The following is a 23,381-nucleotide window of genomic DNA, read 5'->3' on the forward strand; positions in this document are numbered from 1 at the left end:
TTTACAATGGTGTCGTATATCAAAGTCACCCGGGTCTATTTCCAAGTAAAGCTAAGTTGTGAGCGCTGGCAGCAAAATATTGGAATGATACTATTTAGGTAATTTTCAAAAATTGTACCAATAATCTCAAGTCAAATACTGAAGTTCAGATTCACTAAGCAGTAGGTATCACCCTTGGCCACATACCATGCGTTTTCACCATGATATTGGGTAATGTTAATTAATTAATTAATTGAAGGATAGTTTACATTTCTGCCTCACAGCACTGGGGTCATGATGTGGATTCTCGACCATGGCCTTATATCTTTTGGGTTTGTATGTTCTCTCTGTGTTTGCATGAGTTTCCTCCGGGTGCTCCGGTTTCCTCCCACACTCCAAAAACATACTGGTAGGTTAATTGGCTGCTAACAAATTGACCCTAGTCTGTGTGTGTGTGTGTGTGTGTGTGTGTGTGTGTGTGTGTGTCTGTCTTTGTACGAGTTAGGGAATTTAGACTGTGAGCTCCAATGGGGCAGGCACTGGTTTGAATGACACATTTCCTCTGTACAGCGCTGTGGAATTGGTGGCGCTATATGAATAAATGGTGATGATAATGATAATGTAGCCCAAAATGGCGAAGTCCTCAGATTAGACTCTAATCCTGTCTCTCGGGCAGAATCGTGGCATGTTTGGCATGTATGGCTTGTATCACATATCAACAGTTTCGTGTGGATGGGACTGATGAATTTGCTCCGCTGTGAACAGGGTGCAGTATTTAAGAGTAGGGGAGTTCAAATCCTCACACGCACACACACACACACACACACACACACACACCCACACACACACACACACACACACACACACCTTCCACTTGCCAATTTATAACATTAGTGTAAAGGATGTCTCTTAACCCCCAGTGGCCAATTCATGACCAGCCATTAGTTAACTGTGCCCCTTAGCACACTGCCCCTTGAATACACCACTGTTCCCCTTTGCAGTACACTCTGTCCCCCCACCCTGGCAGCACACACTGTCTGTCCCCTTGCAGCACACTTTTTCCCCCCCTTGCAGCACACACTATCCCCCCATTGCAGTACACACTGTCCCCCCTTGCAGCACACATTGTCCCCACCCTTGCAGCACACACTGTCCCCCCTTACAGTACACACTGTCCCCCCTTGCAGCACACGCTGCCCCCCCATTTGCAGCACACACTGTCCCCCCCTTACAGTACACACTGTCCCCCCCTTGAAGCACACACTGTCCCCCCCTTGCAGCACACATTGTCCCCACCCTTGCAGCACACACTGTCCCCCCCTTACAGTACACACTGTCCCCCCTTGCAGCACACGCTGCCCCCCCATTTGCAGCACACACTGTCCCCCCCTTACAGTACACACTGTCCCCCCCTTGAAGCACACACTGTCCCCCCCTTGCAGCACACATTGTCCCCACCCTTGCAGCACACACTGTCCCCCCCTTACAGTACACACTGTCCCCCCTTGCAGCACACACTGTTCCACCCCGTGAAGCACACACTTTCTGCCCCCTTGCAGCATACACTGTCCCCCCTGCAGTACACACTGTTCCCCCTTGCAGCACACACTGTCCCCCACTTGCAGCACACACTGTCTGCCCCCTTGCAACACTGCCGGCGCTGTGCACCCCCCTTGGTCCCAGCACCCTAGACTGCAGCCTGATCAGCCTATTGGTTGATCAGGCCCTGCCTTTGAGTTCACAAATGATGTAAAACCTCTACAATCAAATTTTACACATTCCTCCAAATTAGTTAGAACCTTCCACTCATAGATTTTGTTTGATGCAGGATCAATATATTTTTGTCACTGAACACTGCTGCTTATATATCATCATCATTATCATCATCAACGTTTATTTATACAGTGGCAGCAAATTCTGTAGCACTTTACAATTGGGATATATATCTTAATTGTGCAGGAAAATCTCAGGGTAGTGGCAGTGTAGTGCCCATAGAGTGGCAGTGTAGTGCCAGTGTAATGCCAGTGTAGTGTCAGTGTAGTGCCAGTATAGTGGCTGTATACTGGTAATGTAGTGGCAGTGTATTGTCTGTAGTGTGGCAGTGGTAGTGTAGTGACAGTATAGTGGCTGTATACTGGTAATGTAGTGGCAGCGTAATGGCAGTGTAGTGTCTGAAGAGTGGCAGTGTAGTGTCCGTAGAGTGGCAGTGCAGGGACAGTATAGTGTCTGTGTAGTGACAGTGTAGTGTCTGTGTAGTGGCAGTGTAGTGTATGTAGAGTGTCTGTGTAGTGACAGTGTAGTGTATGTAGAGTGGCAGTGTAGTGTACTTAGAGTGTCTGTGTAGTGGTAGTGTATGTAGAGTGGAAGTGTAGTGGCAGTGTAGTGTCTGTTTAGTGGCAGTGTAGGGTCCGTAGAGTAGCAGTGTAGTGTCTGTAGTGTGGCAGTGCAGTGGTAGTGTAGTGTATGTAGAGTGGCAGTATAGTGTCCGTAGAGTAGCAGTGTAGTGGCAGTATAGTGTCTGTAGAGTGGCAGTGTAGTGGCAGTATAGTGTCTGTAGAGTGGCAGTATAGTGTCTGTAGAGTGGCAGTGTAGTGGCAGTGTAGTTGCAGTGTAGTGGCAGTGTAGTGGCTGTAGAGTGTCAGTGTAGTGTATGTAGAGTGGCAGTGTAGTGGCTGTAGAGTATCTGTGTAGTGACAGTGTAGTGTCTGTGTAGTGGCTGTAGAGTGTCTGTGTAGTGGCAGTGTAGTGTCCTTAGAGTGTCTGTGTAGTGGCAGTGTAGTGTATGTAGAGTGGAAGTGTAGTGGCAGTGTAGTGTCTGTTTAGTGGCAGTGTAGGGTTCATAGAGTAGCAGTGTAGTGGTAGTGTAGTGTGGCAGTGCAGTGGTAGTGTATGTAGAGTGGCAGTATAGTGTCTGTAGAGTGGCAGTGTAGTGTCTGTAGAGTGCAGTGGTGTTTGTAGTGCCAGTATAGTGGCTGTATACTGGCAATGTATTGGCAGTGTAGTGTCTGTTTAGTGGCAGTGTAGCGTCCGTAGAGTTTAGTGTAGTGTCTGTAGAGTGGCAATGTAGTGTAAGTGTAGTGTCTGTAGAGTGGCAGTGTAGTAACAGTGTAGTGTCTGTAGAGTAGTGTAGTGGAGAAGTTACACCGCTATATGCTGTAATGTGTAAAGGTTCTCTTTCTTATAACCTAGGCTGTAAAGGTGCAGAAGCTGCAGCACTACCATTGATCATTGTAGTTAACTGAAATTATGCTCTTTAATACAGGTTTCCTCAGTGCAGCGGAGATACAAGGTGTGCTTGCCCCTGACTGGGTCACAACAGCAGTTTGCAACTGAAACTGGAAACAACAACGTCCATGGATTGGCCCCCTCGCTCAGCTGGGACTCGCAGTGGTGCCTGTGACTGTTAGATGTGGCTGCATTCATGAATGAAATCCCCAGTGAACGTTGTGTTATGACACCGCCTACAACAAGATCCTAAAAAGGTAAGTCTCCTGCGGTGTATGCGCTGCCCACCAGTAAATCTAACATGTGATTGGGCTGTACTGGGGCTCAGCTGGGCTCTGGGCATCACTGGTGGATTCAATAGTCCCAATCAAAATGAATCTAAACTAAATTGCCCCTAAGACTTTTTCCCTTTTTACCAAAATCTTTGCCCATTTTATCTAGGAAATGACCCAGAGTGCATCACATATCATCCAACGACCAACAAGATCCCCGGGGGTGGTTGTTCCTAATTTTAGTAAATTTTAGTATTGTGCTCAGCTGTCCCAGAGTTTACAGTGGCATTCTACCCCTGGATCTAGAGTTTGGGTGTATATAGAGGCAGCCACTCACTCCACAACTCCTCCCTGGTCTTTCCTCTAGTTGCACCCTACACAAACACCTGCCTTAGACAATCCCAATACTGTAATTAATTTGTGTTTGGTTATATGAGATAAGCTTTATGCCTCGGCTCCTTCCCTTTTTATTCTGGAGTAACTCGGCTTCTCCCCCGGGAATTCTCTCCCTGTGCATTCTGAAGGTGGTCGAAGGCAAATAATGCATCTTTGAATGACTAAATTGGGAATCCTCCTTCCATTCGTCTTACGGCTTCTCTATGGTATGGTTCCCACAAGTGAGACATTTCTTCCAATCTGTCACGTACTGCCTCTGCACTACGCTGCTGCCTCAGTAACGATTCCTCCAAGGGCCTTATGACAAATCTATACAATGTGGGAGTCAGATTTTGATGATGTCTTGGAGACTTGCTCTGACATGTGGTCAGGAGTGGTGAAATCCTTAATACATGTCTGTAAAATGAAAATGCATATAAACTGGTACTATGTCCCTATAAGAGTACACAGCATGTTCCTAACATATCTGAATTATATTGGAGATGACGTCACCAATAAAAGGTCCTTTTTGCACATCTGATGGGATTGCCCTGGAATGCAAAGCTTCTAGGAAGGGGCTAAAAGTTTGATTCTAAATATTACTTCTTGTTATTTGTCCCAAAATACAGGTTGCTTCCCCTCCCTATACCGGAGATGCATAAACCATTGAATACATTTTCAGTACAAACTCCTGCCACATTGCTGACTTATGGAAAGAACCACGCCACCCCCCACCCTCTCCGTGGCTATCCAACACATCTGGCAGATCTATGAAATAGAATTTATACCCACCTTGCTGAAAAACTCCTCTGCCTCTGTTTATCAATCTTAGACACCTGGGGGTAAATGTATCAAGCTGAGAGTTTTCTGGCGGATTTGAAAAGTGGAGATGTTGCCTATAGCAACCAATCAGATTCTAGCTATCATTTTTTAGAATGTACTAAATAATTGATAGCTAGAATCTGATTGGTTTTTCAAACCCGCCGGAAAACTCTCAGCTTGATTCATTTACCCCCTAGAGCCTGATTCATGTTCGAACGTAAGTCTGTTTGCATGGCGTTTCTTGTGGGAAATAGCTCCGCACGTGCCAGAAACAGACATTATGGCAATGAACTCAATTCACAAATGTCACTTAGAACTCCCTACGGCTTGAGAGGCAGAACGGGAACGGGAAGGGGAGGACTAAGGTCGGCCATGTACAGTACGGATGTCCCTGCACAGATGCAGCCCCTTCATGTCCTCAGTTTCACACAATTACGTCTACTTTCAGCCGTATCATCTGCACCCACTACAGGGCAGATGTAACTGATGACTGATAGTGATTACAGTCACGGCATAGTCTTTGATTTAAAAGCTACATGTATGCATGCAACTAGCTGTCACAGAACGGTCGTATGCAACTAAGATAAACTATATAAACAATTGTATGTTCAATACACATTGAAAGCATCTCTATTTATGTAATTAATATTAAAAAAAACATCTATCTATATTTATATAGAAATAATATTTATATAAATGATTATACTGAGAATAGCTACTATTGTATTTAATGATCAAATAAAAGCTCTATGTGTTCTGATGTAAACACGGGGAGAACATACCAACTCCACACAGATTGGGAATCGAGCTCGTGACCCCAGTGCTGAGAGGCAGATGTGCTAACCACTGAGCCACCCTGCTAACCACTAAGCCACCGTGCTGCCCTTTCCTTTATATTAAGACATTACATTTAGATCATTGCAGCTTATTTATTTATTATCTCTGTGATTCTGTTAAGTGTCCCATTTGGACCTATTAAGTGTGTCCATACAGATGGGCGAAGGCAGCCTGTAGCTTACCAGCGATTGAGGGGATTTAGTCACCTAATTCTGATGTGGGCCAACTAGACATATGCCTAGGGTAGCATTTGTCAGGAGGCGATATATATGCTTATTTTTATGCTTATTTTTTTCTCACAATGCCTATAACATGTCAACTCTAAATACCGCCCTGACAGCCCTGTGTATATGTGGGCATCACTGTGGCACAGTGGTTAGCACTGCTGCCTTACAGTGCTGGGCTCATGTGTACTAGAACCTATCTGTTTAGGAGTTTGTATGTTCTCCCTGTGTTTGCGTGGGTTTCCTCCCACACTCCAAAAACATACTGGTACGTTAATTGGCTTGTAACAAAATGGACCGTGTGTATGGTAGGGAATTTAGACTGTAAGCACCAATGGGTCGGGGCTCATGTGAATGGTTACATGCCCTCTGTACAACGCTGGGTAATATGATTGGCGCTATATAAACACTTATAATAATATTTGCATTCATTAATATACAAAGTGAGTGTAGCAGTGTTGCTTACTTGGTTGGACAAGATAAATATTCTCTGCTGTTACAGAATGATTTATAAAGCAATAATTACTAAATAAAGCCTAGCTCCACAAAGCATGATTTAATATAAGTAATGCTTTATAGCAATGTATACTAGGGGAGGGGGTGTGTCACAGTGACCTTGCCCCAAGCTATTTAATGCTTGGGGGCGGGGCCTGATGACGCTAATTTCATCATCAAGCTCCCGCCTCCAACGTGATCGGGGCATTCTGGGAGAGTAGGCAAGCATGTACTAACGTGTTGTAACGTCTCTTTAAGACAAGAGATGGATAATTATAATAGGATGCAAACATCGCGACTCAATTTAGCAAAACTGATCTGTATTTGTTTATTTTTGGAAAAGTATAGACAGACAGTGATTAAGTTAAAGGGTAATTATCATTGACAATTAACTTTGCTGGTAGGAAATCCTAGAAAAGTGCTTGCTGTTTACGGTTCTCACCGGCTTGCTTATCACAGATCACAAGGCAATTGCTTCTCCGATCTGTATTCTGCTTGGGGAAAACAGTCAGCTATTCTGTAGCTTTGCAGAAATGCAATTAAATAGTTCTCCTGTTCTCTGGCCTTATACAGAACTCCAATTGGTGACTGGTGAAAAATAGAGATATACAACTGGTGGTATTCCAGCTGTTGAGATAGTAGTAGCTGTCAGGGCTGAATTACAGGTAGCCTAAACATTTATAAAGCAGTCTAAATATATAGGTTAGGGCATAGTTGCCAACATTGGCAGCTTGTGTCCCAGGAGGTCTGGATGTGTGGGGGCGGATCTTGAGGAATTGGGCCGTTAGTGACGCCCCCAATGCTGTCACCACCCTTTTCGACCAATAAAACTAGGGGGTGGGGACACAATGACGCGTCCATGACGCCAATAAGCCCCACCCCCTCCATTTACTTTTCCACAGCCGGTCGGGAATCGGGAGAATTGCTCTCTCTCCCGGGAGTCCGGGAGACTGACCCAGATTTCGGGAGTCTCCCGGATATTCCGGGAGAGTTGGCAAGTATGGGTTAGGGGGGTTTCCAATTCAGGATTTCTTGCCTTCACCAAGTGCTCCTGCTACAAAGTAGTTCAGTGGGGGACTCTTAAAAAAGGTGCAATTCAATAATTATTCTCTGGTAGCAGTGAGGCTTCGAGACAAGGGTGCCCTACCGAACTCTTTAGCATCAATTAAATGGGAAACCAATTAAAAATATAAAGACTTGTGGCCTTGGTGCCGAATTTGAGTCTACCCCTATGCATTTTTCTAGATCCCCACCTGTGTGCTTTGCTACACTTATTCTGGGGAGTAGTATATAATGCCAATTATTGTGGCCAGTATAGTATGAAAAACATAGCACATTCTAATACCTAGTGGACAAAACTGACCTGAATCTGGTGGCTAATGTGCAGAGCTAAATCCAATCTGGTGGCTAATGGGCAAATCTGAGCCCAATTTTGTGGCATGTGGGCAAGGCTGTGCTCAAACTGGTGGCGTAAGGCTGGGTCTTATTGGGTGACTAGTGGGTGGTGCTGGACCCAATCTAATGGCTAGTAGGCAATGTTGACCTTGTCTGGTGGCTAGGTGTCAAAGGTGAGCTAATCTGCATACAATTTTCTGTGCTTCTCTCCACCCCCACCCTTCCTCCCTGTGCCTCTGCAGCAAGCCAACTCAAAGTAAGGACCTCCATGATGTCTCCGCTGCTACGGTTCTGTAGTTCTGCCGATGAATTGCACTTTTACCTTTCTATGGGTATCAGAATAGGTGTCTTTATTTAGAATGTGACATTCTAAATGTTATTTAGAATGTGACCTTAAATTATCCTGATGGCAGACTAACTACAGAAACTTTTCAACTTCCACAGATTATTTATATTTTATCTTTAAAGAAAGAGATCTACCATCAAATTAATAATAAAAAAATATAACTAATGATAGATGTATTACAGCAGAATAATGAAACTTTTTTTGGTCATTATTTAACATGGAGCAGAGAAGGTGCACTATACATATGCAGACTTTCTCCTCTAATTTCGATATGCTGTGCATGTGGGCCATGTAAAACTGCATGAGTCCCATTGCTGAACCATTAAAGATAAATCATTGTTATACTTTCCCTCTTTTTCTGTGGTTTTTGTCAGACTATTGGTTTCTATGGTAACGAGAGTTCTTTCATTCCACTCATTTTATACTACATTCAGTTGGCTCATCTTAATCTAATATATAAAAGCCTAGCGGCGTGTGTTAGTGTGTGTAAAAAACTACCGGGTGACAGAGTGCTCAAGCTGCAGCGCCACCTGCTGGGCGGAGTTATATACTACACTGACCTACTAAATTCTTAGCATTATCTAATATATAAAAGCCTAGCGGCGTGTGTGTGTGGCGATGAAGATGACAAGAACCTTTTTAACACCTTAAGTAGCTTGATTTGACTAGAATGCATGAGTATCATGCACGGGTTAACTTGTGTATATATATATATGTACATATATATGCTACCAGTGATAGGGCAGGGGCAGTTTTGGCCAAATGTGGTAGTTTTAGAACAAAGGGGAAGTAAAGTGAGATAAACAAGGAAGGAGGTATAACATGAATAGTTGTTATGTATAATGTTTACTGGCCATTTAAGTGTATGTAATCCTCGATTGTGTTTGTTTCTACAGGCCCATCATCCGACACGCCCACTGATACCAAGTCCGAACACTGCGGCTGCCAGTTTGGGAAAACAGAATACACACACACACTCACACTCACACCGATACCTACGTTCCCCGGGCCAGGAAATAACACCAGTTAATCAGGATGGGAGATTTGAACAGCTCAGTGGATTTTTACCCAAAGAACCAGCGGAGAGAGCAGAACCATGCCGGAGGTTTTGGCTGCACTTTGCAGGAGCTGCGCTCTCTTATGGAGTTGCGAGGAGCTGAGGCCATTCAAAAAATACAAGATAGTTACAGTGATGTCCATGGCCTGTGTAGGAGACTGAAGACTTCCCCCACTGAAGGTAATGTCTTTATGTCATGACTACCCTAATGCAAAATTCCAACTGTTGGGAGTGTCCAGTCTGGAGTATCTAATGACGGTCAAGACTGGTGTGTAGAATAAATGTATCGAAAAGATATATACAGCACCTAGGATATCAAGGCAGGTGTCAAATGTTGACATTCAATGTACTGGGATCTAAAAGAGATAGCAGGCAGTAGAAACCTGTTACAGGTCCTTCTTGTGCTACTCAGGGACATCACTGCAGCGAGAGCACAAGATTTATAGATGAGGAAGCAGCACGTCAGAAGCGATTAGAGTTCCAGGAGTCAATGAAACAGTTCCTATCTCCTTCTCTGGCTACCCCAGCTCCCGATGCCAGCCAGTTTAATGGTGCCAACGATCCCAGGAGAACTGACGCCATATTCTGGCTACCTTTCTAAAACTTTACTGCAGGGTTAATCAGTCACGACTGTACCGTTTTAATATGTTGTGTGATCATCATGTGGTTAATATAAGTGGAAATATACAAGCAGTGTTTACTTACAATGTTCCCCCTTAATACCGCCAGGTAAAGAACACAGGTCTACTCGGGCATTAACGAACAAACATATCAACACATAGGGGCCAATTCAATTCGACCGCGTTATTCTAGGAATAATGCGGCCTGCGCACTATTACCGTTAGTATAGTAATTTAAACGTGATTTTTGCTCGCGCCTGTCGGGGCTGCGAATAAAAATCTGGGTTAAATTACTGTATTAAAGGTAATACTACTAACGCCGCGTTAATCCTAGATTAAAGTGGCCGAATTGAATCTGCCCCATAAAATCCAGATACAATAAGCTCCCCCCTGATCCACCAATCCATGACCCTGATATTATCGGTAACACCCCTTTCTGGTCTCCCTAAACCGTCACTTTCCTGTCAAAAACTGGACTATTACCACTAAACAGCCAGTTTTGACACCATGGGGTATATTTACTAAACCGCTGGTTTGAAAAAGGTGTAGATGTTGCCTATAGCAACCAATCAGATTCTAGCTGTCATTTTGTAGAGTGTACTAAATAAATGAGCACTAGAATCTGATTGGTTGCTATAGGCAACATCTCCACTTTATCAAACCCGCAGTTTAGTAAATATAACCCCCATTTGTCAGCATTGCATGAGAGTGGTGTAGGCAGCCTTACTGGGTGCAGCATTCCACACACCCCAGTTATCTCATGCAATATTGGGGTCACATACTAGTGATTATGGTATCCCCCCTTGTAGCATTTCATGCGGCATCTATATATCCAGCCCTCGGGGAGACAAGAACTACCGCAGAAGACTCATAAACAAAGCAGGTTTATTAGCAAAGAGAACACATTCTCAGCTAGAACACCAATATAAATTTGTGTAATAAATGACTTACACAGAGAAAAGAGACATTTCAGTCCCTAGGGACTGTCATCAAGGGATGTACGCTGTCTGTATAATTCAATGATAAAATAAGACAAGCAGAACTGATAGGAGCTTGAGTAACATTAAACGTGAAACTGGAGTTGTCTTTAATGTCAACAGGTCCCTAAAGTATCATGAAACTGGTGCCTTAATGAAGTTGTCTCTCACTTACAGTATAATATTTATGGTTGGTACTGAGCAACAGGTAATCTGTGCACTGCACTATATCATAGACTTTATCACTACGTTTTCTTACCTACACCAGAAAGCAAGGAAAAGCTGTCCTCTATAACAGCATAGGAGCATACTCCATACCCCGATGCTATTGGCTTATGTACTGTCGTGCTAATGCACTGAATTATTCTTCAATATATTAGCATAAAAGTAGACAAGCCAATAACAGGTGTCCCCAGTCAGGCCTGCATCAGTGATCAATGTAAAGTCTCTGATCTCATTAAGTACATACTTGCCAACTCTCCCGGAATGTCCGGGAGACTCCCGAAATTCGGGCAGGTCTCCCGGACTCCTGGGAGAGCAGGCAAATATCCCGCAAACGGCATCTTGCCGCCTCTCCCACCGTCCAACCACGCCCCCTGCCTAGGATCTCCCGGAAAGAACTTTAAAAGGGTTGGCAAGTATGCATTAGTATTAGTGTTCTAAGGGGGAGAATCAATTTGGCACAAGGGGCCTGATTCATTAAAGGTTTTTACTTGAGAAACTTCTTAATTCAGTCTCCTGGACAAAACCATGTTACAATGCAAGGGGTGCAAATTAGTTCTGTTTTGCACATAAGTTAAATACTGTCTGTTTTTTCATGTAGCACACAAATATCAACTTTAAATTTCAGTGTACAAATATGCTATCAAGTATTTGTGTGCTACATGAAAAAACTGACAGTATTTAACTTATGTGCAAAAACAGAATACTAATTTGCACCCCTTGCATTGTAACATGGTTTTGTCCAGGAGACTGAAATAAGAAGTTTCTCAAGTTAAGATCCTTAATGAATCAGGCCCAAGGTGTCTCCGGAATGTCCGATATTATGGCAGGAATCTCAGCTCGTTTTTTCTCGCACCTCATAGAGGTGCGCAGAAAAATGATTGGAGATTCCTACCATAATTGCCGACAACGGGCGCTGCCGGACATGGCAATGATGTCTGCTCGCCACAACGCCAGCAATTGATTTTCCCCCTAGTCGAAGGGAATGAAAGCGGTAGAGAGAATAGAGCATCTCACTTTCATTCTGCAGATAGTGTAGTCCCACTTTCACCTATAATTGGTTATGCCCTCTGCACACAAACAACATTTGTACTAGGAGAAGCTTCTCTTCTCCGTTGTGGAGAGGAGCGCATTTAATCACGGAGGAAAAGAAACACATTGTGATGGATACTGCTTGGAATAAGCCAGCTTTAGAAATAGGGAAGTCATTCAGAACAACTGTGGATATAAATCAATACCTTTTTTTTTGTCTAACTTTGCCAATAAGACAGTTTTATATGTTAGGGGCCAGTTAAATTAGATTTTTTTTTCTGAGCTTTGAAACGAAGATTATAATGTCTAAAATGATAATTGCACACATTATGAAAGGTAGTTAGTTACTCTGGACAGACAGCAGAGCTGCTTAAGACACACTACAATTGTAACTTGCATCATGTTTAATGAGATCATTCAATGCGTTATGACCCGAAAGATCAGAAATGAGATTCATAATCGGTAATCTGTTTTCAAAGATGATTTTCAGAACCTTGAGTATTAATTTAAGTGGCAAAAAAAATGACATTACTGAAATAACTAAAATATCATTTTTTTAATCATTCTGTGAGGGTGTCAATTGCCCAGTCATTTGTTAATTAGTTTGTTAAATTAAAAGTCATACAATTGATGCGTGAGTACACAGCTTCAGTCACCAGTAAAGTCTTCCTCTTACAATATATCCACCACTGTCCTCTCTCTCCATGCAGGGCTTCACTGAGAAGCCCTGCTTGGGAACCATTGGTACTCCATAGCCACATGGGTTCATGTGTATCAGAGTATGGTAGCTGAAATGTTGTCCTTATTCTGTTTTTTGTACATAACCTCTAAATACAGCACTACCCCTCTGCTTACCGATGTGGCCTAATGAGAGAATTCATGGCTTAATAACGGATAAGAATTTAGCCTATAGCACAGGGGATTGTGGGAGTTTCCTGTTTATGTATTGCTTTGGAGTCTACACACCCGCATTCCACGTATGCATGTGCTGCATTACATAGATTTCCTAGACTCTGTTTATATCAGGAACATAAACCAAATCATCTGCCTGTGTTTGCTGGACACTCTGCTTCTTTATCAGTAGTGTGGTTAAATATTAAAAATGTCAGACAGCTTGGTGAGCCTGTGTCGCTCAGTGGCCTTGCACAAGCTTTACCTCTCAAGGCTCTGCCCCCTCTAGTCACTTACAAAGCTACACAAGTATTCAGTTATAGAGAGACATAACACAATTTCCTCATCAATAATAGCTTAAATACAGTTTTGTTAATAGATTATATGAATGCTTGTTAATACATACTTGCCAACTTTTCCTCATTGGCTTCAGGGAGATCCCGGGGGAGGTGAGAGCGGGGGTTGACAAATTTAATAATTTTGGCCCCGATTGTCACAATTTTGGCCAATTACAGCAGGGCCACTAATCTATTGTGGGGGCAAGAACCGGGAGGTTGCCCTGCTCTCCCGGGAGTCTGGGAGGTCTCCCAGAAATGGGGGAGTCTCCTGGACATTCCGGGACAGTAGGCAACTATGCGTTAAAGAAAAGCAGCTAATGAATCTCTAGAGACTGAAGTGTCTTTTACATTTCTGTCTCCATTACTGAAGTCATGTTGTCTTACCTGTCAGTCTTTGATTAAATATTGGTCTCCATGAAAATGGCTACCTCCATAGGCATCAATACATGGACATAGGACACAATTACTGAACTGTGTCATCATGCCACAGATGGTGAAGCCAACCACGTCTTGTACTGGCTCAGCATCAGGGAGAATGCCGGACTCTTCAGGGAGTGAGGGAGATCACCCCTTTTCAGGGAGTCTCCCTGACATTCAGGGAGAGTTGGCATGTATGTTACAAATTCCACTAAACAATAGTACTTTCCAAGAAAGGATCTGTATAGTTGTTAGTTTGTTTGGAACATCCCTTTGACGGTTTACCCCCATTGTAAATTTCTAGGTATTTTATTATGTTTAACCTATATCACATGTGTACCACATTTCTCCAAATTGTTTGGGCCGTGCGACCTGGCAGTATTTATGTGAAATCAGTAGCTGTGTGTGTAGGAGCAGAAGTACTCTTTGAATTAACACTGCTATCAAATTGCTAAATAGGCATCGCCATATTGTTAAATAGGCTTCCTTCAGTCAAAGGGAAGACATTGCCGGTGAAAGCTGGCCAATCTTATCACCGCTGGGAATTATAGTAACTGATTCTTGTATAGGGCTAAGCGATTTAAAGCTGCTGGGAAAATAAAATTGTTTTCGCAGGCAATAGACCATTTTGTCCTGTTTTTAAATTGTCCGCTAGTTACCAAATGTCCCTAATTTCCAGGGACAGTGACAGGTTTTAAAGGTTTGTCCCTGGAAGTGTCCATATTTTCAATATTGATCAAAGTATAATCCTTCTTATTCTGCATTTTGCAGCCATTAACATGAACTATTCTTATTCTCTGGCGGTTTGTATGGTTTATATGTTGAAAAGCTTATATTAAAATGCAAACACTTACATTATAGCCAAGTAGACATATAATTATTAGAGATGTTCACTGACCCCCGTGTTTTGGTTTTTGGTTTTGGATCTGGATTAACTTCGTGTTTTGGTTTTGGCAAAACCGCCCTCGCGTGTTTTGGTTTTGGATCCCTATTTTTTCCCCCTAAAATCCCTACTTTGTTTGCTAAAATCACATAATTTCACTCCTTTTTTTATTCCTACATTATTATTAACCTCAATAAAATTAATTTCCAGTCAATTTTTGTCCAGTGACAAGAACACTAGTACCCCTCCTGTTTCTGTATGAGTAATGGTACTGAGCAATGTCACTGGAGAACGGAGGGTGAAAAGAACACTGCTACCCCTTCCGTTTCTGTATGAGCAATGGCACTGAGCAACGGCACTTGGAGACTAGAGAGTGACTAGAACACTGCTACCACTGTTTCTATATGAGCAATGGCACTGAGCAATGTCACTGGAGAATGGAGAGTGACAAGAATACTGCTGCCCATGTTTCTGTGTGAGCAATGGCACTTAGCAATGTCACTGGAGACTGGAGAGTGACGAGAACAGTGCTACCCCTGTTTTTGTATGAGCAATGGTGCTGGATCTCCTGGGGAAAAAGGTACTTATGGAATCCAAAACCTGCGAGATCCGACAACGCAACAATGACGTTTTGCCTCGATTTAGATCCGAACACGCGAAAGTACCGAGCCAGCTTGCGAGCCTACTCGAATCCCCTAAGTTCGGGTGGGTTCGTTTTTCAGAAAACCGAGCCCAAGCATCTCTAATAATTATGGGTTTCCTAATACACAAAGGTCCATTTATCACGTGCTTAGATGCGCTGTCCAGCTTCACAAAATATAAGGCAGTATTTTGTATGCCTTACTTTTAATATCAAATTTAATATGTCTATAAGTTGTAGAACATGGCTGTTCAATTAACACACATTGTCCTGAATCATTTGGGAAGTTCCATTTGATTTGTAGACACACAACCTGCAATAACTATTGAAAATGTATGTGTAGAATAGGATTATTTGAAATTAATTGAAGGATATTGCTGGTTTCTGTGTATGCTGAATTTGTTTTTAGTAAGAAAGTATGTGTCATGTACGTTGCATGTTATACCCTTGGTATTTTGTGTAAGCTTCCATATTATTGAAATTGTACAAATATAGAGATAGTTGTTAGTTTCAGAGGAGAGAGAGATAAAGAACAGACCATCTTCAGAATTCACTCTAAGGGGCACATTTATCATTTATCGGACAAAACGAGAAAAAATTATCAATCCTTATCGCATGGATAAGGATTGATGTATTTCTCAAATTTATTAAAAATGGATCACAGAAACAGCAGTTCCGAAAAACTGCTGTTTCTGTGATAAAAAAAACCATACTCACCACTGCCTCTTCGGTCGCGCTGGCTCCGGATCTCCTCCTCTTCGGTGTACTTTCTCTTCTTCATGCTACTGCGCATGTGTCGTCCGGAGAACTTGAGGCTGTGACAGGGAGGGATCACAAGATCACTCCCTGCGCATGCGCTGTCCAGCTCTGCTCTCCAGAGCAGAGCTGGACATACCGAAGAGCACAACTTTTACAAGTAATTCCTATGATGTACGCCAGCAGCTGGCGTACATTAACACAACAAGTTCCCGAAAAAAATATTTTGTTAGATTGCGGCCAGGAGCAGTCACCATTCTGTTGAATGGTGACTGCTCGCAAAAACGATCAGGAGTGCAAAGCAGCAGATATCAATGATATCTGCTGCGATGCACCTTTAATAAATTTGCGGAGTGCACATCCTGGCCTAATTTACACGGTAAGTGCACGATAGTGCACTACCGTGCTTTCTTAAATATACCCCTAAGGACGGTATGCAATTATCCGCTGAGTGACTCCGGAACGGTCGCGAAGGCCCTGCGCGGCATAGGGATGTGAGGAGAAATCTGCGATGTTCAGGTGCTCTAGCACCAGATAAAGTGTGCAGCCACAAAGTTTGGAGGAACATCATGGCGAATTGAATTCCCCCTTAGCTTGTATTATATTCCATTTGCCTTGGAAGAAGTAAAGTTTGCAAATGTTTTAGGCCCTGACTAGCAATTCTGGTACTTACCTGGCAGTATTAGTTGGCTGATCTGCACTCTCAAAAATTTGTAAAATTGGACATCTCCGTCAGCTTTCTAGCCTTGCTCTTAGTGAAATAGTCGTAGGCTGCAGTCACTTGCAGTCGGCACTCTTTCTCAGTAAAGAGCCATCATTTCCAACTGTCTCTATTGCTTCAGGAAACAGTCCCGTAACCCATAAGGGTGGACTTATGGGGAAGTGGGTGGAGCTTCCTTGGAAAGTGGGCATGGTTGTGTGTATTAGGATGTGTGTTGTGTAAAGTGGGGGCGTCGCTTACATGGGTCAGCAGCTTGGATGATTTTATCCCGATATTCCCTGAGTAAATGCTGGGAGGTATGCAGACATCTCCAATTCTCCATCTTTGGTGGGGAGTCATCGGTCTACGCTCTGCTCTCACTGGCTCAAGTGCTCGCTGTAGAGGAGATCTACCAAAGCATAACTTGCAAAAATGGGAATATAAATACGGAAGTGTTTGTTTTCTTTGTCATGTCTCAGCAAGCATTACATGAAGAATTGTAAAATTTAGTTTATGACTGTACCCTGGCACAGTAGTGTTACCCTCACATCTGCTGCTGGCAGTCAGAGCCGGAGACTAAAAAGCAGCCTTGGCATCGGCACCACTTCGGCCCACATCTCTGCATGCGTCTGCCACGATTACTGTATGATAAGGCCAAACAGTCTATTATTATAATAATCATTCATTTATTGATATCCACAATCATTCCTTGGTTGTGATTCTTCATCATGTGATTGCTCAATATACTGAGCTTTGTAATGATCATTGCTGAATAGCATCTGTCACACAATATAATAGACATCCCAATATCAATTAATTGATCCCTGCATATCTACCCAGATTGCATAGCTCCTATGTTCATCCATATATTACCAAAGTCCAAACATATTATATAGACAAGTTAACCCGTGCATGATACTCATGCATTCTAGTCAAATCAAGCTACTTAATGTGTTAAAAGGGTTCTTGTCATGCATTTGGGCCTAGCCCAGGCCTCCTCAGGGGAAGAGCGTTACTTCCCGACGCAAGCGCTCTTTTTTAACGTGGTTTTGTCCACATGTCACCACCTCATCATTTTTCTCCATCACCTCATCCTTCATCTTTATCGCCACATCCTTCATCAAGCTACTTAAGGTGTTAAAAAGGTTCTTGTCATGCATTTGGGCCTAGCCCAGGCCTCCTCAGGGGAAGAGCGTTACTTCCCGACGCAAGCGCTCTTTTTTAACGTGGTTTTGTCCACATGTCACCACCTCATCATTTTTCTCCATCACCTCATCCTTCATCTTCATCGCAACATCCTTCATCAAGCTACTTAAGGTGTTAAAAACTCCCCACTGTCACCCCCGGCAACCACCAACCACTCCCAACTGTCACTTCTCCTTCAAGAAATATATAGGTCAGTATATAACTCTGCCCAGCAGGTGGCGCTGCAGCTTGGTTTTTTTTCCCCCACACACGCCACTAGGCATTTATATAGTAGATCATGCAATTTCCAATCGTATTTACCTCCATTTTATACTATGTTCCCTCCTGTCCACCCATATTAAATAGTCTCCTTCTGCACCTTACATATGACCCACAATGTCCAAATATATCACTCTCAAACACATATACAAATGAACAAATATAATGGACAAACACATAGCGGCCTAATAATTCAGCATGGTACCAATCATTATGTATTACCAAACCGGGACTGCTCTTTGACCCCCGCAGAGGACCCCCCTCCTCCACAGAGACTTTTTTCCGTTCTTTCGTATATAGCTTCCTTCCCGCTTCCTTCCCAGACTCATTTGAGGACTTCGCTCTTAATTGAGTCTTCCCCTATAAATGCAAAAGATGGCATAGTAATCAAGAACAGTAAAAATGCCACGATGGGGGTGGGTGTATTGCAACAAGGTCAGGAACAAGAAAATGTCCCTACAATTCACTGTACATGTTGACAACTGTGATTAAAGGAGCACAACAGCGCTTTTGTGAATGAGCCCTACAACATTTGCTGGGACAAATGGTCTTGAGCCCTAGTGAGTGTTGCGTTAGAGAACCATGCAGGTTAGAGCTCAGTGTTCGTTAGGTTTATTCCTGGAGTAAGGCCTACTATTCCTAATAAAGCCACGCTCTTCTATGAGCATAGAAGATTAGCAGGACACAGACGTTACAGCGTGGCATTTAGACATTGCAGGTTAAATATAGTTCTATTAGGGCATGGAAGACAAACTGGGGTCCTTCAAAGATAGGCTAAGAACCTGCGAACAGGACCGCCAGGTAGGGCAATACCTACATGACTGGGGGTAAGCAGGGTAAGGGGTATTGCGATATTCAGCCAGGATTCTCAGGACAGTTCAGTTAGTACTTCAGATTACATATTACCCTCGTTTCTGTCCCTCAAGTCCGATGCCTTGGGGTCATACTTGATTCCTCCCTCTCCTTCAAGCCTAACATTCTGTCCCTCTCAAAATCCAGCTACTTCCACCTTCAGAATATATCCAAGATACGCCCCTTTCTCACCACGGAAGCTACGAAAACCCTCGTTCACTCGCTTGTAGTCTCTCGCCTTGACTACTGTAACCTCCTTCTCTGTGGCCTACCTGACTCTCACCTTGACCCTCTTAAGTCTATCCTCATTGCTGCTGCCTGCCTCATTTTTCTCTCCCGCCGCTCTGTCTCTGCAGTCTCCCTCCAACAGTCACTACATTGGCTCCCCATGACCTACAGAATTAAATTTAAACTCCTCACCCTCACTTTTAAAGCTCTTAATCAATCCTCCCCTCCCTACATCTCCAATCTCATCTCTACCTACGCTCCTAGCCGCCCCTTCCGCTCTACCTGTGACCGCTCACTCAATACTTCACTGATCACCTCTTCTCACTCCCGTCCCCAGGACTTTGCCCGGGCTGCTCCCCTGCTGTGGAACAATCTTCCACGTTCCATCAGTTTAGCATCTACCCTCAAAGGCTTCAAGCGTGCCCTTAAGATTCATTTCTTGTTATTCAAGTCTATCAGTCCTCCTCCTAACTCCCTTGTTCCGACTCTCTACCCCAGTTAATACCACTTTATTTGTGTCTCCCCCTTTCCTTTTGGATGTAAGCTCTCAGGAGCGGGGCCCTCTTTCCTTGTGTGCGCCTTCTAATATTCCGTCACCCCCTGTACCTCTTGGCCTGCTTCCCTAGACCTGTTTTCTTAAGCTTCGGCCTACTTCTCACTGATTTCTACCATCATTTTCACTCATTGTCCCAGAAATAATTTGATTTGCATTATCATGTTAACTGTGTGTGTGTGTGTGTGTGTGTGTGTGTGTGTGTGTGTATATTTTTGTTCTTCATTTTCTTTTTTTTTCTGTATCATATTGTGTCTTGAGTCACTGTTTTCTGTATATGTCATGTACGGCGCTGCAGACCCTTTGTGGCGTCTTATAAATTAAAGATAATAATAATAATAATATTATATTGCTATATCTGATACATCAGCTTGAATCTAAAGAGTAATGTCATTGAGTGTATCTACATAGGGCATCCAGTTACCCTAACACTAGGAGAAAAGGTTCTTTGTGGCTGAATGTTGCTAATGAATCAGATTTATTAATTAGTCTCGACTGATATTCCAATAAGCCACACGTTAGTTTGTTAACCCTTCAATTTATCCACAACTTTACATCCATCCATGAACCAAACCATGGCCAACAGTGGTCTCCACGGGAACCGTATCAGTTCTCAAGAATCTCTACTAGGGAAAGTAACGTTAAAATCCACAGCTGAGACCATGTAGTTTAAAGAACTCTGGAGATAATAGCGGAAAATATATTGTTCTGTTTTTAAGATCATATGGTATACCATCAGAGAAGATGGAGTTCTTTGTCTCTGTAAACCACCTGTACAGAAGAGAGCTTCCATTTCCAGGGTACATGTTCTGTTTATCTGACTGCCTGTGGGCATTTGGAACATAATTTCTAGACACTCAGATTTCTTTGTCTTGCAATGCAAGGAAAACAGCATGAAAGGTATTACTGAAAGCCGTGTACATTGACATTGGATAGCAGGATGCCTAGAAATAAGTATAAGATCTTTTCTTCGTGTCATGAGAAAGCTGCAATTTTTGCTTTTGGAAATTTTGAAGCCTTAGATGTTAGAACAGAGAAACCTGATGCAAGAGAGTGTAATTTGCCAATTATTTGCGGAGGTCTGTGACCTCTTTATCTAAAAAGCAAAACATTATCAGGATCTAAGGATCTTGCAATTATTTATAATATATTGATAAAGGTGCTGACTAGTGATGAGCAAAATCTTCACAACTATTCAATCCACTCTGCATTTTGGCAGCAAAATTTGGCACATTTTGCCCGGCTATTTTGGCTTTAAATGTCATACCCTTCCCATACCACACAGCAGAATGAATTGGCCAACTCGTATCAGTGCTATTCATAGACAATCATCTTCTTCGAAATGCAATTTTACAAATACAATTTTACAGCGCTGAATAGTGTTCCGCGGAATGGTAAAACAAAAACGTAACTCGCAGATTGTATCACTGGAACTTTGCACCACATTGGAGCTACCCGTCTCACCACATCTTCCGTTGTCGTTCATTGGTACGACACCTTCACTCTACCTACACCCACATGAGCCTGAGTGGCGGGTTATAATAAAGATGGCTGGAATTACAGCTGGTATCGGTCAGATGGCCGGGTATTGCAGCATGTGCGGCCCTAAAAATAATGAGAATCGGATAAAGCGTAGATTACGTCAATAAAAACATTATTGGGCATGTTGGAAAATGAGGGTGGAAGATGTCTGCTGTCAGCATGGATGTACAGTCGTCTTCCGACCACACTAACAGCCCCAGTGAGGTGGGAAAGCTGCTCAGCCTTAGTTTGGCTATATATCGTTCAATTTACCACCTATATACCAATATAGGTGGCCAGATTGCACAGTGATCTTGGCGCTCAGGCCGAGTGGCAGAATCAGCCCATGTATGGCAGCTCTAGAATTGAGTTGCATTTGTAAAGCCTGCAAGCACACACATACACCTCCCGGTGACGGCAGCTGAGGGAGAGTGACACAGACAGCTGCGTCATTGTGGTGGAGTGGTCGATTGGCGCCGGGCTCAAAATATCACGTAGGACCGGAGTCTTTAAAAAACATCCTTGTATATAGCAGGAAGGGGGTCCTCTGGTCTTTATTTGTCCATACCCGCCAGGTAGCCGGAGCCATAGTCGTCAGACAACCAGAGGGGTCTTCACAAAGTAGTCAAGCTCCTGTCATTACATAACCCGAAAGGCATTACTAAATATTCATAATGCCCATCTCTGGTGTTGAAAGCTGTCTTCCATTCGTCACCGGACCGGATTCTAATTAAATTATAGGCACCACGAAGATCCAACTTGGTAAAGATCCGAGCTCCCTTAATGCGATCAAATAACTCAGTGATCAGAGGAATGGGATACCGATTTTTAATAGTAATGGCGTTAAGTCCACGAAAATCTATGCAGGGGCGTAGTGATCCATCCTTCTTTTTTACAAAGAAGAACCCGGCTCCAGCGGGAGAAATGGAAGGTCGAATGAATCCTCACTGGAGATTCTCTTGGATGTATTCAGAGGTAGCTTGAGTTTCAGGTAAAGAAAGTGGATACACACGGCCCCTAGGAGGAGTCTTGCCAGGTAGAAGATCGATCGGACAATCCCATGAACGATGAGGAGGAAGACGTTTAGACTGAGTTTTATCAAATACATCGGCAAATGAAGCATACTGAGGAGGAAGTCCCGGTGAGGAAGGTGAAATGGAAGATTGCTGTATTTTAAGAAGAATGACTTGGGAGAGACAACGATGATGACATTCAGTTCCCCAAGACGTAACTTGAGGAGTGCGCCAGTCAATCTGGGGAGAATGACATTGAAGCCATGGAAGGCCTAAAACAATCGGACTACTCATCAAGTCAACCACTTCTACCATCAAAAATACATACAAATAACATACGTGAAGCGCTTACGCTTACGCCCACAGCCTGATTTGGACAGTGCCAGTGTTAGGCGTTATGTGAATGTACTATACTTACACTGTTGTCATGGGTCTGTTATTTGCAAATATTTATGACTGTATATGAATTAGCCCTTTCCAATAAATTCATTAGAATGTATAGCAAAATAAAAAATGATTGCAGTGCCATGTCAGACAGAAAAATCTATGTGATGTTGACTACTTATGTGTCAAAAAAGACAAAAGTATTATAGGAGTGATAGCTTTATTGGCTAACCCGGCGGTTCCCAAACTGTGTGCCGCGGCTCCCAGGGGTGCCGCGGGCCAGCCATAGAAAAAAAAAAAAGAACACAGAAATTTACCAATCCGCCGGGTGCCGGCACCCAGCAGCCTCCTCTCTCCCGCAGCTGTCACTAAATATGGACGTCAGTGACAGCTGCGGGAGAGAGGTGGATGCTGGGTCCCGGCGCCCGGCGAATTGGTAAGTTTCTGTGTTCTTTCTTTTTTTTCTATGGCTGGCGCGCGGCAGAGGAGTGAGAGGGATCGTGACAGCGGGGCAGAGGAGTGTGACAGCGGGGCAGAGGAGTGCGACAGCTGGGCAGAGGAGTGCGACAGCGGGGCAGAGGAGGGGCACAGCGGGCAGAGGAGGGGGGCAGAGGAGGGGCACAGCGGGACAGTGGAGGGGGACACAGCGTGAGAGGGGCAGTGGAGGGGGACACAGCGTGAGAGGGGCAGTGGCGGGGGACACAGCGTAGGAGGGGACAGCGTGAGAGAGGGCAGAGGAGGAGGACAGCGTGTGAGAGGGCAGAGGAGGAGGACAGCGTGTGAGAGGGCACAGGAGGGGGACAGCGTGTGAGAGGGCAGAGGAGGGGGGCAGCGGGCAGAGGAGGGTGACAGCGGGGCAGAGG

General features: G+C 43.7%; 1 protein-coding gene across 8 annotated transcripts in view; it reads left to right on the forward strand.

Moving 5' to 3' along the window:
• Positions 1-23,381, forward strand: part of ATP2B3 (ATPase plasma membrane Ca2+ transporting 3) — a 219,880-nt gene that overhangs the window by 58,839 nt on the left and 137,660 nt on the right. For 7 of the 8 annotated variants that reach the window (XM_075184951.1, XM_075184955.1, XM_075184952.1 and 4 more), the window contains 2 exons: positions 3,242-3,461; positions 8,867-9,207. In XM_075184951.1, coding sequence (XP_075041052.1) covers positions 9,006-9,207 — 202 coding nt within the window. In that variant the 5' untranslated portion in view covers positions 3,242-3,461; positions 8,867-9,005. Of the gene's footprint in view, positions 1-3,241; positions 3,462-8,866; positions 9,208-23,381 lie in introns of those variants that run through there. The other variant, XM_075184958.1, reaches the window with a different exon arrangement.

The sequence above is a fragment of the Mixophyes fleayi genome, chromosome 9 (genome assembly GCF_038048845.1).
Source record: "Mixophyes fleayi isolate aMixFle1 chromosome 9, aMixFle1.hap1, whole genome shotgun sequence".
Taxonomy (NCBI): domain Eukaryota; kingdom Metazoa; phylum Chordata; class Amphibia; order Anura; family Limnodynastidae; genus Mixophyes; species Mixophyes fleayi.